This window comes from Hyperolius riggenbachi, chromosome 10, assembly GCF_040937935.1.
Source record: "Hyperolius riggenbachi isolate aHypRig1 chromosome 10, aHypRig1.pri, whole genome shotgun sequence".
Taxonomy (NCBI): domain Eukaryota; kingdom Metazoa; phylum Chordata; class Amphibia; order Anura; family Hyperoliidae; genus Hyperolius; species Hyperolius riggenbachi.
The window spans coordinates 240,539,058-240,556,182 of NC_090655.1; the positions used below are offsets into that span (position 1 = coordinate 240,539,058).

Sequence of the window (17,125 nt, forward strand, 5' to 3'; positions counted from 1 at the left end):
TTCTGGGAAACCTAAAGCTCTTATAGTGCCAGTCATCAAAGAAGGCAGGTAGGGGATTTGCATAACGAATGTATGCAAATTCCCCAGCAAGAGAACAGACCAGAAACTTGCAATGGAAAGACAGGTCTCTGTTCCAGAGAACTGCAGCCCACAGACTAGAGGAATGGACAAATAGCTGTCTGCCTGTGCAGCCAGCTGAGCGGATCATCACAGTTTCATACTTACCTTGCTGTCAGTTCCTCTCAGAAGCTCACCATATTCTTCTAACAATTCCTTCCAGTTCTGACAAGATATTGGCCTCAATTCACTAAGATCATGCTGGAGAAAATAAGGCAAGAGAAAACTTACCTCCACACATTGTTCTTGCCTTATTAAGTTGTAGAGATAAGTTTTCACAGTGAGAGAGTTATCTTATCTCTTCATTCCTTAAAGTTACCTCCTCTGTAGTTATTTACACATGCAGTTAATTAACAGCCTGTCTTTGGCCTCAATTCACTAAGCTTATCTCCTGTCTTCAATAACATTTCTAGAGTTATCACCATGGTGATGAGGCATGTAGTATTCAGGAAACATTTTACCTCAGGCAAACCTAAAGTTAACACTTCTGTCTTTAAGTTATGGTGAAATCTCTAAAGTTAACTCTTCAATCCTTAAAATAACTCCATTATTCTGAAAATAACTACAGAGGAGGTAACTTAACTACAGAGGAGGTAACTTAAAGAGGAACTCCAGTGAAAATAATGTAATAAAAAAAAGTGCTTCATTTTTACAATAATTATGTATAAATGATTTAGTCAGTGTTTGCTCATTGTAAAATCTTTCCTCTCCCAGATTCACATTCTGATATGTATTACATGGTGACATTGTTACTGTGGGCAAGTTATGTAGCTGTTTCTAGCTGTTCTGTCTGTTACAGACAGCTAATAACAGCTATTTCCTGTCTGTGAACATTGTTACATTGTGGCAGTTTGCCAGCAGTACCGCGGTATTCAGAGGTTCTTGTGGGAGGGGTTTCAGCACAAAATCAGTCACACAGCGCCCCCTGATGGTCTGTTTGTGAAAATCATTGTATTTCTCATGTAAAATGGGGTATCAGCTACTGATTGGGATAAAGTTCAATTCTTGGTTGGAGTTTCTCTTTAAGGAATGGAGAGATCAGATAACTCTCCCACTGTGTGGAGGTAAGTTTTCTCTTGCCTTATTATCTCCAGCATGATCTTAGTGAATTGAGGCCTTTAACTTTAGAATTCTAGAGTTATTTTAAGGATAGAAGAGTTAACGTTCGAGGTCTCACCTTAACTTAAAGACAGAAGAGTTAACTTTAGAATTGCCTGAGGTAAAATGTTTCCTGAATACTACATGCCATAACACTATGGTGATAACCAGTTAATATCATTTGTTGTCAGTTATAACTGAAAGGACAACTGATGAGCAAGGTAAAAACTCGAGATGCTAGCATAATATTGCCCCTGTTTAACTCTCTAGTAAGGCCACATCTGGAATATGGAATTCAGTTCTGGGCACCACATTACAAAAAAGATATTGCAGTTTTAGAGCAGGTGCAGAGACGATCAACAAAATTGATACGTGGGATGGAAGGTCTCGCTTACCAAGAAATGTTAGATAAACTGGGTTTATTTAGTCTAGAGAAAAGACGCCTTAGAGGGGATCTAATTAACATGTATAAATACATCAGAGGGCAATATAATAGCTTGGCGGATGAGCTTTTTGTCCCTAGGCCTTCTCAAAGGACTAGAGGACATGATCTGCGCATGGAGGAAAAACGTTTTAGCCATTTATTTAGGAAAGGGTTCTTTACAGTAAGAGTGATTAAGATGTGGAATGCATTGCCACAGGAAGTCGTTATGGCAAACTCTATACCTGCATTTAAAGGGGGCTTAGATGCTTTCCTTGCGTTGAAAGACATCCATGGCTACAATTACTAGGTAATGCCTAATGATGTTGATCCAGGGATTTTATCTGATTGCCATCTGGACTCGGGAAGGACTTTTTCCCTTTTGGGGCTAATTGGACCATGCCTTGTAAGGGTTTTTTCGCCTTCCTCTGGATCAACAGGGATATGTGAGGGAGCAGGCTGGAGTTGTACTTTGTACTGGTTGAACTCGATGGACGTATGTCTTTTTTCAACCAAAATAACTATGTAATGTCCATGTTTCCCTATGGCTCAAGTGGTCGATATTACAGTTTTACAATGTGCTGACCAAGTTGTTATGGGGTAATGGCCATTTTTAAAATGGAGAATTCTATTGATCACAGTGGACAAACAGGAAGAAGGAGTGGAGAAAAAGATTGATGAGTAGACTGCATGGGAGGTGAGTATGACGTGTGTATGTTTATTTTGACTTTTTTAATTTTCAGTTCAAGTTTGCTTTAAGCTGAGTTGGGGAACAAAACATTGCTTCCATTGTCTCATCAAGCTCTACAATTTACTGCTTTTCAATGGATGGCCTATGCTTTATGTGTAGGGAGGTCAATGAGATGCAAAAAACTCTGTACTTGTATGCAAATATCATGCAAATTGTATGCAGCTAAACAGATTTTCCAGGACGTTCATTTACAGACCTCTGCTCCTCTGTTTTTATTTGGTTTTAATATGAGGTATGTCCCTTAATAAAGATTGTATAAGGTAATTTCAACATGAGGTTGTTTATCTTTTCCTTTGCTTTGCCATGGATGTCTTAGTGTTTACAGTGTCTTTGATACTTCCATGGCTATGGATTTTGTTCAATATTTTTTTGCTGTACTTAGTAGTTTTCTGCAAATCAGATGCAGCTAATCACATTTCTCAGGAAATTCATTTTATTGTCCAAATTCCAAGATACAGAAAATTTGCTTTTGCAAGGTTATTGTCATGAGATTTGCTGCCTGTAAGGAGCACAACCTTCTGAAGTTCTCTGTCAGGCTGATAACTAGCAATGGTTAGTGACATGCCAATAACTCTGAGATGGTGCAAATTATATTCTAATTATATGCAAAATTACTCTGATGGCGCACCTGGCCCATTTCCAATCTGCATCATCTTTGCATAATTTTGGAGTTAACAGCAGCTTACTGACCATCCCTAATGATAATTGTTCCTTCCCTCAGAATTCTCAGGAAGTGATGATGTTTCTCTATTTGCAGGGCGGAGTCCCGACATCAGGAACCTCTCAGAGACTCGTCTCTCTGTATCCAGACTGTACAATGGATGATGATGGCATTGGACAAGAGTCTCCTGCAGATATCTTGGTTATCACAAATATGCCCCCAGATTCCCCTCACCTGTCTAACCCCGAGGGGCCACATGCCCAAAACTGCTCTCCCCCTGCTGGTAGATCTTATTCCTTTTCCACATGTGGGAAAGGTTTTGTAAGTAAATCACAGCTTGTCAAACATGAGAGAGCTCACACTGGTAAGAAGCCTTATTCATGTGCTGAGTGTGGGAAATGTTTTGGAGAGAAAAAAAAAACTTGTCATTCATGAGAGATCTCACACCGGTGAGAAACCTTATTCATGTGCAGAGTGTGGGAAATGTTTTGGAGATAAAGGAAACCTTGTCATACATGGGAGATCTGACACTGGTGTGAAGCCCTATTCATGTGCTGAGTGTGGGAAATGCTTTGGACAGAAAGGAAACCTATTAACACATAAGAGATCTCACACTGGTGAGAAACCCTATCCCTGTGCTGAGTGTGGGAAATGTTTTGGAGATAAAGGAAGCCTTGTCAAACATGGGAGATCTCACACTGGTGAGAAGCCCTATTCCTGTGCTGAATGTGGGAAATGTTTTGGAGAGAAAGGAAACCTATTAAGACATGAGAGAGTTCACACTGGTGAGAAACCCTATTCATGTGCAGAGTGTGGGGAATGTTTTGGACAGAAACGAAGCCTTGTCAAACATGGGAGATCTCACACTGGTGAGAAGCCCTATTCCTGTGCTGAATGTGGGAAATGTTTTGGAGAGAAACAAAGCCTTGTCCTTCATGAGAGAATTCACACTGGCGTGAAGCCCTATTCATGTGCTGAGTGTGGGAAATGCTTTGGACAGAAAGGAAACCTATTAAGACATGAGAGAGTTCACACTGGTGAGAAACCCTATTCATGTGCAGAGTGTGGGGAATGTTTTGGACAGAAACGAAGCCTTGTCAAACATGGGAGATCTCACACTGGTGAGAAGCCCTATTCCTGTGCTGAATGTGGGAAATGTTTTGGAGAGAAAAAAAAACTTGTCATTCATGAGAGATCTCACACCGGTGAGAAACCTTATTCATGTGCAGAGTGTGGGAAATGTTTTGGAGATAAAGGAAACCTTGTCAAACATGGGAGATCTCACACTGGTGTGAAGCCCTATTCATGTGCTGAGTGTGGGAAATGCTTTGGACAGAAAGGAAACCTATTAACACATAAAAGATCTCACACTGGTGAGAAACCCTATCCCTGTGCTGAGTGTGGGAAATGTTTTGGAGATAAAGGAAGCCTTGTCAAACATGGAAGATCCCACACTGGTGAGAAGCCCTATTCCTGTGCTGAATGTGGGAAATGTTTTGGAGAGAAAGGAAGCCTTGTCCTTCATGAGAGAACTCACACTGGCGTGAAGCCCTATTCATGTGCTGAGTGTGGGAAATGCTTTGGACTTAAAGGAAACCTATTAAGACATGAGAGAGTTCACACTGGTGAGGAACCCTAATCATGTGCAGAGTGTTGGGAATGTTTTGGAGAGAAACGAAGCCTTGTCAAACATGGGAGATCTCACACTGGTGAGAAGCCCTATTCCTGTGCTGAGTGTGGGAAATGTTTTGGACAGTAAGGACACCTATTAACACCTAAGAGATATTACACTGGTGAGAAACCCTATCCCTGTGCTGAGTGTGGGAAATGTTTTGGAGAGGAAAAAAAAAACTTGTCCATGAAACATCTCACACTGGTGAGAAACCCTATTTATGTACAGAGTGTGGGAAATGTTTTGGAGATAAAGGAAGCCTTGTCAAACATGGGAGAACTCACACTGGCGTGAAGCCCTATTCATGTGCTGAGTGTGGGAAATGCTTTGGACACAAAGGACACCTATTAACACATGAGAGAGTTCACACTGGAGAGAAACCCTATTCGTGTGATGTGTGTGGGAAATGTTTTGGACATAAAATAAGCCTTGTCACACACGAGAGATCTCACACTGATGAGAAGCCCTAATCATGTGCTGAGTGTGGGAAATGTTTTGAGTGTAAATCACTGCTTGTGAAACATTTGTGTTGAGTGTGGGAAATGTTTTGGCCATTAGTGTTCTTTTCCTGTATTTCTTTTACTTCTTGCAAAGCGCACATGGCAGCATATTGACACTGAATCCCGAGGACTCTTACATGCTGCTCTGTGCATTGGATTGTTGCTGCTCTTTGCCTGTCTATATCAAACGCCTTAATCTCCTCCAGCAGTTGCAGGCATTGGTAAGCGTTGGTCCCTAGCGTACGTCAGGCATTCTCCAGGTTGTGGCATTGGCTGGTTGAACGCTCTGCTACCGTATATTGTACATTTGTTGAGATTTTACTTGGCGTTTAATAGGCGGTTTGACAGAAAGCCAAAGGAACCTGGAAGTGCTACTTATGTTACAGGAAGTAGAGACTCACCATGCCTTACTACTTCCTGTTTGAATTTATAGATTGTGGATGGTGTTGTGTCATTCTGCCAGTTGCTTTCCCATAGATATTATGTAAAGGCAGAACGGATAGCTACTGCAAAGGTGTGACACCTCTTGGTTTCTGTTTCTGCATATATACAGTGGTGTGAAAAACTATTTGCCCCCTTCCTGATTTCTTATTCTTTTGCATGTTTGTCACACTTAAATGTTTCTGCTCATCAAAAACCCTTAACTATTAGTCAAAGATAACATAATTGAACACAAAATGCAGTTTTAAATGATGGTTTTTATTATTTAGTGAGAAAAAAAAACTCCAAATCTACATGGCCCTGTGTGAAAAAGTGATTGCCCCCCTTGTTAAAAAATAACTTAACTGTGGTTTATCACACCTGAGTTCAATTTCTGTAGTCACCCCCAGGCCTGATTACTGCCACACCTGTTTCAATCAAGAAATCACTTAAATAGGAGCTATCTGACACAGAAGTAGACCAAAAGCACCTCAAAAGCTAGACACCATGCCAAGATCCAAAGAAATTCAGGAACAAATGAAAACAAAAGTACTGTAATTGAGATCTATCAGTCTGGTAAAGGTTATAAAGCCATTTCTAAAGCTTTGGGACTCCAGCGAACCACAGTGAGAGCCATTATCCACAAATGGCAAAAACATGGAACAGTGATGAACCTTCCCAGGAGTGGCCGGCCGACCAAAATTACTCCAAGAGCGCAGAGAAAACTAATCCGAGAGGCCACAAAAGACCCCAGGACAACATCTAAAGAACTGCAGGCCGCACTTGCCTCAATTGAGGTCAGGGTTCACGACTCCACCATAAGAAAGAGAGTGGGCAAAAACGGCCTGCATGGCAGATATCCAAGGCGCAAACCACTTTTAAGCAAAAAGACCATTAAGGCTCGTCTCAATTTTGCTAAAAAACATCTCCATGATTGCCAAGACTTTTGGCAAAATACCTTGTGGACCGACGAGACAAAAGTTGAACTTTTTGGAAGGTACGTGTCCCGTTACATCTGGAGTAGAAGTAACACAGCATTGCAGCAAAAGAACATCATACCAACAGTAAAATATGGTGGTGGTAGTGTGATGGTCTGGGGTTGTTTTGCTGCTTCAGGACCCGGAAGACTTGCTGTGATAGATGGAACCATGAATTCTACTGTCTACCAAAAAATCCTGAAGGAGAATTTCCGGCCACCTGTTCGTCAACTCAAGCTGAAGCGATTTTGGGTGCTGCAGCAGGACAATGACCCAAAACACACCAGCTAATCCACCTCTGAATGGCTGAAGAAAAACAAAATGAAGACTTTGGAGTGGCCTAGTCAAAGTCCTGACCTGAATCCTACTGAGATGTTGTGGCATGACCTTAAAAAGGCAGTTCATGCTAGAAAACCCTCAGATAAAGCTGAATTACAACAATTCTGCAAAGATGAGTGGGCCAAAATTCCTCCAGAGCGCTGTAAAAGACTTGTTGCAAGTTATCGCAAATGCTTGATTGCAGTTATTGCTGCTAAGGGTGGCCCAAACAGTTATTAGGTTCAGGGGGCAATTTCTTTTTCACACAGGGCCATGTAGGTTTTGAGTTTTTTTTCTCACTAAATAATAAAAATCATCATTTAAAACTGCATTTTGTGTTCAGTTATGTTATCTTTGACTAATAGTTAATGGTTTTTGATGAGCAGAAACATTTAAGTGTGACAAACATGCAAAAGAATAAGAAATCAGGAAGGGGGCAAATAGTTTTTCACACCACTGTAGGTATCCCTGATCAGGATATCAAAATTCTTACAAAGTTAATTGGCTGGTGCAAATTCTACCGCGGCTCATACTCCCCAACCAAGTAGGCCTTGTTCAGGGAAGAGCAGAGGTGACAAATGTACGCAAACTCCGGGCCATGCTAGAGCATGCCAAGACATACAAGAGTATCCCACTGAAAAAGCTTTTGATGCAGTCAATTGGAAATGGTTAGAATTGGTAATGAGGTGAATGGGGTTTGGGGGAAACTTTTTGACCACGAATAAAATAATATATGACGAACTGATGCCTAGGATTTATACTCCAGGCTTTCTCTCACAACTATTTTGGCTGTTGAAAGGCGCGCGCCAGGAATGCCCCTTGTCACCACTGGTCTTCAGCATCCCTCAGGAACCAATAGCAGGGGCGCTTCACTATTTAGTAAGTCCATCCATAAAAGCTGGATGGTTCCCCTGTAGCAGTTTTATTTGCACCAGAAAAGAGTAGGCAGCAATATTGAATATGTTCCATCAAACAATGGGCCTGATTCACTAAGACAAATGGCATGCCTTATGCGAGTTAACACACCTTAGCAGAGAACGCGCCTTATCAGAGTAGCATAGCGAGCACTACGAACTTATCCCTGCTAATTCGTCCTGCCCTGAGCCCCTGCCGGTTCGTAGTGCTTGCTATGCTACTCTGATAAGGCATGTTAACTTTGATAAGGCGTGTTATCTCTGATAAGGTGTGATAACTCGCATAAGGCATGCCATTTGTCTTAAGGTGCGTACACACGCCGTATTTTTACAATCGACGGGTCCGTCAGACCCTCCCGCGGAGCAGTCGTGCTGCCGACAGTAGCGTGTGTACAGGCTGTCGGCAGACTGTTTTTGACTGATCTGCCGTGCGGGTCAGGCAAAACCAGTCTTATCAGTCTGCCGACAGCTTGTACACACCTGCTACTGTCGGCAGGACTGCTCCACAGGAGGGTCTAACGGACGCGTCGCTTGTAAAAATATGGCGTGTGTGCATGCCTTTAGTGAATCGTCCCAATGTGTTAATACATCACCATATCGATGACCCACGCACAAACCCCTGGCGGCATCCAACGATTGTTTCACATGCTTGGTCACGGATGCAAAGACTCCATGGCAGGGGAAAGGATCACACACAAGCCAAGGAGGAGGGCGTGTTGAAATAACACCCACCAGAGTCCTCAGACCTACTAAACTACCAGGAAAAATGGAACTGAATGTTAAAGAAAAACAAACCCAAGCAACAGTGGGCCTCTATTATTCTAAATACCCAGATCCACTAGGAACACATGGTCACAGGAGCAAAATGTCAATGTCCAGACTTTGCGGTATTGTACACCAGAAAGCGTACACAAATTTGCACCTGAGGTCTGAAACAAATTCTGGAGATGTGGTGGTACTGATGGCTCTTTTTTACATTTAATGTGGGACTGCCCCTTCCTGAGACCATAATGGGGAAAAGTATATGTACCAGCACAAAAACTGCCCTTTCCTGAGACCATAATGGGGAAAAGTACATGTACCAGCACAAAAACTGCCCCTTCCTGAGACCATAATGGGGAAAAGTACATGTACCAGCACAAAAAAATTCTGCTGTACACATACCCTTCGAACCAGATGCCTTCTTACTTCACAATATAGGTATCAACCATACACATTTATAAAAACTCTATTTTACCACTCCTTTTAAGTGTGTCCAGAGCACAGATACTTGCCCTCTGGAACTAGTTCATAGTACTCATCTTTCCCTGAAAACATTCCATTGAAAACACAAGAGGGGAGGGGAGCACTCCAATAGTGCATTCACTTTATCAAAGATATAAACTCAATAAAATTTACACTTACAATTGACAATTGGGATGGAAGTCCGAAAGACGTCTCGCCGGGGGGAGCAGGGCGCACAGGGCCATCTGACGTCACTACGCGTTTTGGCGTTAACCACACCTTCTTCCGGTGACTTTTGCGGCCAGGCTAGGGGAAATCGAGTGTTATCGAACCGCCCCTGGAAACCAGTTGCCAGGGGGTGGAATTTGTAAACTAAAAACATCTTTATTCATTGCTTCTTAGCAAATATTTAAAACCTTGAACGTTTTGATAAGATAATTAAATCTAAACCCCTGGCCATAACGGGGATAGACTGAGAGGTCACTTCAAAGGATTGAAATCACAATATGGAACTTATATACTGATAACCTGACCAGCACAACTCACGCTGTATAATATGTACAGGCTTACTCTGAAAATGAAAACCATAAGCATATGCAAAATAAGAGTGATCCTGTACATATTATACAGTGTGAGTTGCGCTGGTCAGTATATAAGTTCTAGATTGTGATTTCCACTCTCTTTCGTACTTCCAGCCCTGGCCAGGCTCCAGCCAACTCGAGAGAACCCGCTGGTGGCCACATGATGAGCGCTTATGAAAAAGTTTTATTGTAAGTGTAAATTTTATTGAGTTCATTTCTTTGATAAAGTTAATGCACTATTGAAGCGCTCCCCTCTTGTGTTTTCTCTGTTTAGTAACTGGTGCCAACCCGTCGTGAGAGCTGCTCCAAGCGCAGAGAACTTTTGTTGAAGGGCCATAGTGGCTTACTGTTTAGCGCAAGTTTACTCAACCTTTCTCTAAACATTCCATTGAACATGGGCAAACTGGCACACCCTTTCCCAATCTATTGGGAATTCTCATCCCTTATGTGACTTTTCTTGGACTTTGTCCTTTTTGAAATCTCCAGAACCTATCCGTCTATTGATAGCAGTAATAGCTTACATATGCTCCTATATAATGCGGGACCAACTATAACAATAATAACGGTTTGGCTGAGACAGAGGCATTATTTCTACCTTTATTTAGACTAATATCTATAGTTATGTTCTCTCGTTTTGAGTTATTCAATTATTTTACTCAGTTAGTAGTTTAAGATTTGCTGTTGCACAATTCTAGTTTTCATAGTAGAAGACAGAAATGTTATCCATTGCAATTACTGATTATATTGGTAAAGTGTATATGTTTCTGTATAGAAAAACCTTATATTGTACAGTTGCTAGACAGTAATGAAGATGTCTACAATAATTATGTCAAAATGTACAAACTGCTGTCTTTTTTTTCTACTTTCCATTCTGTACAATGGTTATTACTGTTTAGTTGTTCAATAAACATTATTGAAACAGAAATCTGCGTCCTGCTTGTGGCTGCAAGGCTCTGACAGGACATAGGGATGGCAGAGAGAGGGACCTGCGGGGATGGGAGAGTGGCATGACCGGCGGGAGCAACGGGACTGTGCGGCGATTCGTCGGTAAGCAGCGTTTTGCCGTACCAGCAATCTCTGGTCCTTAAGGGGGCAGAGACTGCTGGTACAGAAGTAGTAAAATAATGATAACAAGAACAGTAAATAGCAATTGAGTTCTGCTATTACATAATTGATATTGTACAACCTAACTATAACCTAACCTCTCCCTACTCTCACAAAGATCCGTCCCCTAGTGTTGCCTAATCCTAACCCCCCCCCCCCACCTGGTGGTGCCTAATCCTAAACCCCCCCCCCTGGTGGTGCCTAATCCAAAGACCTCCCCGGTGGTGCCTAACCCTAACTCGGAGGTAAATAGAAGGGAGAGCAATTCCCAGGGGCGTTCCTACAGGGCTTCCTGAGCTGCCATTGGGCAGCTCTCTCCCCTGGCCATGCATCCTGCTGCTCCCCCGCCTCCCTGAACGCGTTGAGAGACAACACAGTCTCTCAGCGCAGCTACGTGACCCAGGGGTCACCAAAGTTAAAGTGGGCTACTGCAGCCCACAGAAGCGGTGGGGAGCTGCGTTTTTTGTGGCTACCTGATCCGTGCAGCCCTGCGGATCAGATAGCCTAGTTTCTTGTGCACCCACCTTGGGTTCTCTTTAAATAATATTTGCCCCCATATTTGTCCTTGACTTTTTTAGCTGATCTTTCACAGAGGAGTGCTCCAAAGAGAGTGATAAGAATGGTCAGTGGAAATGCACAGGGTGAGAGAGAAAAAGGTCAGAGCAAAGTGCGTGCATCAGAAGCATCCGACCAGGAGAGAGTATGGGCTTTACTGTCCAAGCCACCAACAATCCCTAAGCTACTAAATTTGATCAGGGATATGGGCAGAGATTCAGGCTTCTAATGAATGAAAGTGAGCAAGAGGGGCTGTCCTAGAGGCTGGATCTTCATTGGGAGATATTCATTGGGGGAATTGCCGATCTTGGATTGAGGGTTGACAGAAATCCTTCCTTGCACTATGACCTAAACTGTGTGTCACCGTTCAGAGACCTCATCAAGCGGTTAGAGAAGTTGGGAGAATATGCCTTTGGGGATTGCTGGACACACGGCCCATTTGAAAATGATCTCTTTTGGACACCTATTATACCCCATGCAGTCCCTACCCTTACTGATCAAACATCCTGATGTTGTTATGTCTCTGAACAGGGCATGTACTAATACCAATAAAACACTAGCAAAAACAGCGCTGATATCAATTCTCGGGTGAAATCAATTGGCGGTGCGCTGCTTACAAATACAAAGTCCACTTTCACACTTAAAAATAGCTGCGCACTATTGTTCCCATAAAAAGACAACTCTCATATATAAAAAGATCAGTCCCAGTTTTCCATCAAATGCACAATCTTGCTCCAGCTGTCGGCTGCCACTGTTTCCACTTCAGTAAGACACCACCACCACATCCCAAGCAGTGGGCACTCACCGCATCAAAATGACCCTCTATTAGATGTACTAAATTCAACAGGAAGGGGACGAAGTTTGGCTTAAAAGGGACAGATTGCAGCTTCCTAAAGATCTGGGGGGTGTGAGCATACCAAGTGTGAGAGACTGCAACCTGGCTTGTGTATTCAGGCATGTGAGGGATTGAACCCTGAGACTTGGTGCCTTCTCAAATCTGGAAATTGAGAAGTCTACTGCTGAACCTTGGTCATTGGAGGGCCTCCTACATGTACCATGTTCCTCATTGCCACCGAGACTGAAACATAGTGTGAAAGTGGACTTTGTATTTGTAAGCAGCGCACCGCCAATTGATTTCACCCGAGAATTGATATCAGCGCGGTTTTTGCTAGTGTTTTATTGGTATATGTATGTTTTTACTGCTGCAGTTATGGATATATTCGAGGAAAGGCTAAAAAAGCGTACTGATTTGGATGATATTTTTAATATTGAACAAGTAAATCTACCCAATACCGATAATGATTTTAAAGGTCTACAAGGGTTAATGCTAAAAGAACAGGCCACCTGGTGGGATATAGTAACATTGGGGAAATATGAAAAGGAGGGAACAGTCCCCAAGAGATTAAGGTGGGATCTGACGGCCAATGATGGGGAAGATAATGAGGAGAATGATGCGGAATGGGAAGAATATTTCAATAAATGTGGAGTGAGGTTGGTTGGAATTTTGATGAAACGAAAGAAAAGAAAATTAGTTAGGATAGGAAGAGAAATGGAGGAAATCAGATTAAGATTAGAAATTTACAAAGGTACGGAGGAATACAATAAAAAGACTCAACGAATTAGTGAAATCCTGCAAAAAGCAGAGAAGGAAATTATTGTCACAAAAAGACAAAAATTCCTCAAAGACTATAAGGCCCAGAAAGGTAAAGAAGCATATACAGTAGATGGCAGATAAAAAAGAAGCAAAGTCAGCAAACTGTGGTGGAAACAGGAGCTGGGAACCCCCAAAACCAGGTGCCCCAGGCTCAGACACAGGGAATAAAACAGGAAACTGGGAATCGGGGGGTGGAATTAGGTAATGGGGGACCAAGTGGGGGGGAAGGGGAAATAGAGGGGGCATTTACCCAAGAGAAAACCCCAGACCCACCTACCCATGAGTGTACAGCATTCAGTGGGACCCCAACCCATGGGACCACGACCATTGCAAAATAGATCATATTGGAGACCATATGGGGGAATACCAAATAAGGGGAGGGGAGGACGACCAATGGGGGAACAGGGTGGCCAGCAGTATGGATCAGATAGGTACCCTAATCCTAACCAAAATCAAAGTTATATGGTACCTTTGAGTAACCGATATGACCCCTTAAGTCACCAGAACCAATTTGAGCATTTTTTAGAAGAGGGACGAGTTACCATCAAACAGATTGGGAAGAAGAAAACATGTACCAACCAGGGTAAAGAGGAGTAGAAGGGGCACAAGGGGAGGGGGAAGGAAGTGCCAAAAAGAGAAGAAAATAGAAGGTAAAGGCATCTTTAATCTGAGTGGCGTCACCCTGTCTAATAAGGAATTGAAAGTACTGGATGAAGGGCTAAAGTTTGCCCCAAAACAGGGACTTGATAAATTCAGCACTTGTATAGACTTGGAAAAGTTTTACACGAAAATTAAATCTCAAAAAGTATAGAAGTGGAAGTGCTGAATAAAACTCAATATGGGGAAGAACTTGATCGATTGGTAAATGATGAAGACACATATGAAAAATTAAGGGGGGATCCCACCCAGGAATATATGAGTCAATTAAGAACAATGTTGAAAAAGGGACTGGATGGGGGATTTTTAGGGGATGCAGAATTTAGATATCTGATCCCCAGTGCACCAAAGATTCCGGTAGTTTACCAAGTTCCCAAAATTCACAAAGACCCAATTCACCCACCAGGGAGACCAATACTGAGTGGAATAGGCTCGGTAACCCATAGATTGGGACAATACCTGGACTCTTTCCTTCAGCCACTGGTTAGTATGCGTCCATGTGTACTTAAAGACATACCATACAGCAGGTTGAAGGAACCAGGGTGGAGGCTGGAATGCTGCTAGTTACAGCAGACGTCTCATCGCTCTACACGAGCATCCCGCAGGAAAGGGGAATAGAAGCGGTCAGATACTACATGGAAAAGAGTGCAGAAATACAGATTGAACAAATTGAGTTTTTAATGGAGGTTTTGAAGTTTGCTCTACAAAAAAAAACTATTTTTGGCACAAGGGGAAATTCTATAGACAGCATAGAGGATGTGCAATGGGGGCTGGGTTTGCACCCAGCATCGCAAGTTTGTACATGGGGAAATGGGAAGAAGGGATGTTGGCACTGGATTTTTTTACAGGGGGTAATTGTGTGGAAAAGATATATTGATGACTTGTTGATTTTTTTCGGAGGGCACGGGGGCAGCAATATTTCACAAAACTAAATGACAATGATCTAAATATCAAATTGACCTGTGAAAGTAGCATAGATAAGATTAATTTTCTGAATTTTAAATTTAATGGTGACGGAAAGGGAAATTAGAACTAAAACATTTTTTAAGAGTACAGACAGAAATGGATATATATCCACACAAAGTGGACACCACCCTAGGTGGATAAGAGGTGTCCCTAGAGGACAACTCATGAGAATGAGGAGAAACTGTACTGACATAGTTGATTTTGAAGCACAATCACTTATATTGAAGGATAGATTTTTGAAAAAGGGGTACGAGGAAAGCTTTTTGGATGATGAAATTAAGAGGGTGAGGGAACAAGATAGAGCAGAGCTCATTAACCTCTTGAGGACTGCAGGGCTAGTGACCAGGCCATTTTTAGTAACATTGGCCATTGCAGCTTTAAGGCCAAGCTGCAGGGCCGCACAACACAGCACACAAGTGATTTCCCCCCCCCCCTTTTCTCCCCACCAACAGAGCTCTCTGTTGGTGGGGTCTGATCGCTCCACCCATGTTTATTTTTTTAATTATTTATTTATTTTTATAAATATTATTGTTGGCGTTTAAAAAAAAAAAAAAACTGTTCCTTTAAATCCCTTCCCTCCCTCCCTCCCCACAGCCAGCCAATTACGGCGATCGCCTGTCATAGGCTTCTGCCTATGAGAGACGATCATTCTTTTTGTCCCCCAGGGGGACAGCCATGTGACACAGCTGTCCCCTGTACAGCGCTGCTGCCGATCGCATCGCTGTACATAGAAATAGACTGATCACACCGTCTAACAGTCTCCCAAACGGCAATAGCCGCTCGGAGACTGAAGGCGGGGCGGAGCTCCGCCCCCAAAGCAGGAGATGCGCGCGCATCATGCGTGCGATCTCCTGCATTAGCTGGCCCCAGGACTTTACGCCAATCGGCGTTAAGCGGACCTGGGGCTGCCGCCACAGCCACGCCCATCGGCGTGACGCGGTCGGAAAGAGGTTAATAGAGGGAGAAATGGGAATATAAATGGAAATGATCACAGTTATGCTTTTGTCACAGAGTTCAATGCACAATATAAACAGATGGAGCAAATAGTTCATAAACACTGGGAAATACTGCTGTCAGATACAGAGTTGAGCAAAATGTTACCTCCTAGGCCTAATTTTATATACAGAAAGGCACCTAATCTTAAAAACCATTTGGCCCCCAGCTGTGTGGAACCAAAGAAAGGACCACCAAGGTTTAAAGGGTGGCAAAAAACAGTTTTTTTTCCCATGCAGGGATTGCAAAGGATGTAGGGAGGCCAAAGCGGGGAGGGTAGAAAGGGTGGTAGGACATAACAATAAACAGATAAAATTAAGAGATTTTATTACATGTAATGATAGGTATGTGATATACCTGGCCTGGTGCCCATGCGGGCTACAATATGTGGGGAGAACCACCAGACCCTTAAAAGAGAGAATTGGGGAGCACATTATTGTAATATCCACCTTTTGCTCCGGCACCAGCAAACTCATCAGCAGGAGTTTGCAAACATGACTCCTCACACAGCAAGCAGGAGATAGACTTTACTCAGGCTTCTTCAATGTTTACGGAGTTTATTCAGAAAACAGATATACAGATAGATACAGTTCATCTTATCCTAGCAAGCAAAGCAGATCTTCATGTTTCTTGGCGTTACCGCTCTTGCCTAACCCCCTGTGGTGGTTAGTCAGGTATTCTTATATCTACTCTGTTACACTAGACTACCTATGTACAGCATACATCATATCAGATTACAGAAAGGAATGAACATACTTAGAGAAATAATTGGGTTCCAGTCAGTAGGAGTCAGAGATGGAGGGCATGAAAGTATGAAGCAGAGTGAGCTCTGAGCGCCCCCCTAGGTGTTTAATACCGACTGGGAAAGAGTTAAACGTGACATCATATTCGCCATCCCCTAGACCAGACTATTGGATGAGCCCTATCGTGGTGTCATAATACCCACCCACTCGATTAATATTTAATGTCACCTTTCCTTTACTTACTGGAATGTGGATATTAAATACGGCTGATGTTTACTGTTCCTGTGGTGTACGTGTTGAGTGATCTCACAGTCTGTGAGACGTAACTGTAAGAAGTTACTGGTGTCTAAAGGTCCCTGGTTCGATCCCGGGTTTCGGCACCAATTGTAATAATCCCCCCTAAAATGGCTTGATCCGCAGATCCCCACTTCTGAACCCCACAGTACCTGGTTTTGTTTCTTTATGTTTCACTTTTCGATGTTCGGGCTCACACAACTTCTCTGCTCTAGGCGGTTATCCCTGGAAGAGAGAGAGCAAGACCTCTTGGTCTTCCTGTAACCAGGCTCTCTGGGGAGGCCCTACTTCTAAGTCCCTCTATATCACATGCTCAGCATTTGCGTCACTTACGTATCACTCACAAACTTGCATGACCACAGAAAAGTGAAACTCGTTTGTTTGTTACTCAATGGAGGAGTGCCAAGTGCCTTCTAAAAGAGCGCCTTTATACAATCAGCTCCATCACCGGTACTACTAAACCTATACCCGTAACCCTGTATATCCCTTAATTTGAAAATATGGG

General features: G+C 42.8%; 2 protein-coding genes across 2 annotated transcripts in view; both read left to right on the forward strand.

Annotated features, from left to right (window-relative positions):
* The window catches only part of LOC137536986 (uncharacterized), a 136,712-nt gene that overhangs the window by 74,479 nt on the left and 45,108 nt on the right, over window positions 1–17,125 (forward strand). The window contains 8 exon segments of the mRNA XM_068259149.1: window positions 3,145–3,412; window positions 3,522–3,690; window positions 3,739–4,110; window positions 4,327–4,475; window positions 4,698–4,803; window positions 9,769–9,843; window positions 10,577–10,701; window positions 12,522–13,016. Of these exon segments, the coding sequence (XP_068115250.1) occupies window positions 3,145–3,412; window positions 3,522–3,690; window positions 3,739–4,110; window positions 4,327–4,475; window positions 4,698–4,803; window positions 9,769–9,843; window positions 10,577–10,701; window positions 12,522–13,016 (1,759 nt within the window).
* On the forward strand, window positions 4,696–5,824 carry LOC137535033 (gastrula zinc finger protein XlCGF8.2DB-like). The gene has a single exon (XM_068256795.1). It carries the CDS (start codon window positions 4,876–4,878, stop codon window positions 5,188–5,190), a length of 315 nt encoding a protein of 104 aa, XP_068112896.1. The 5' UTR covers window positions 4,696–4,875; the 3' UTR covers window positions 5,191–5,824.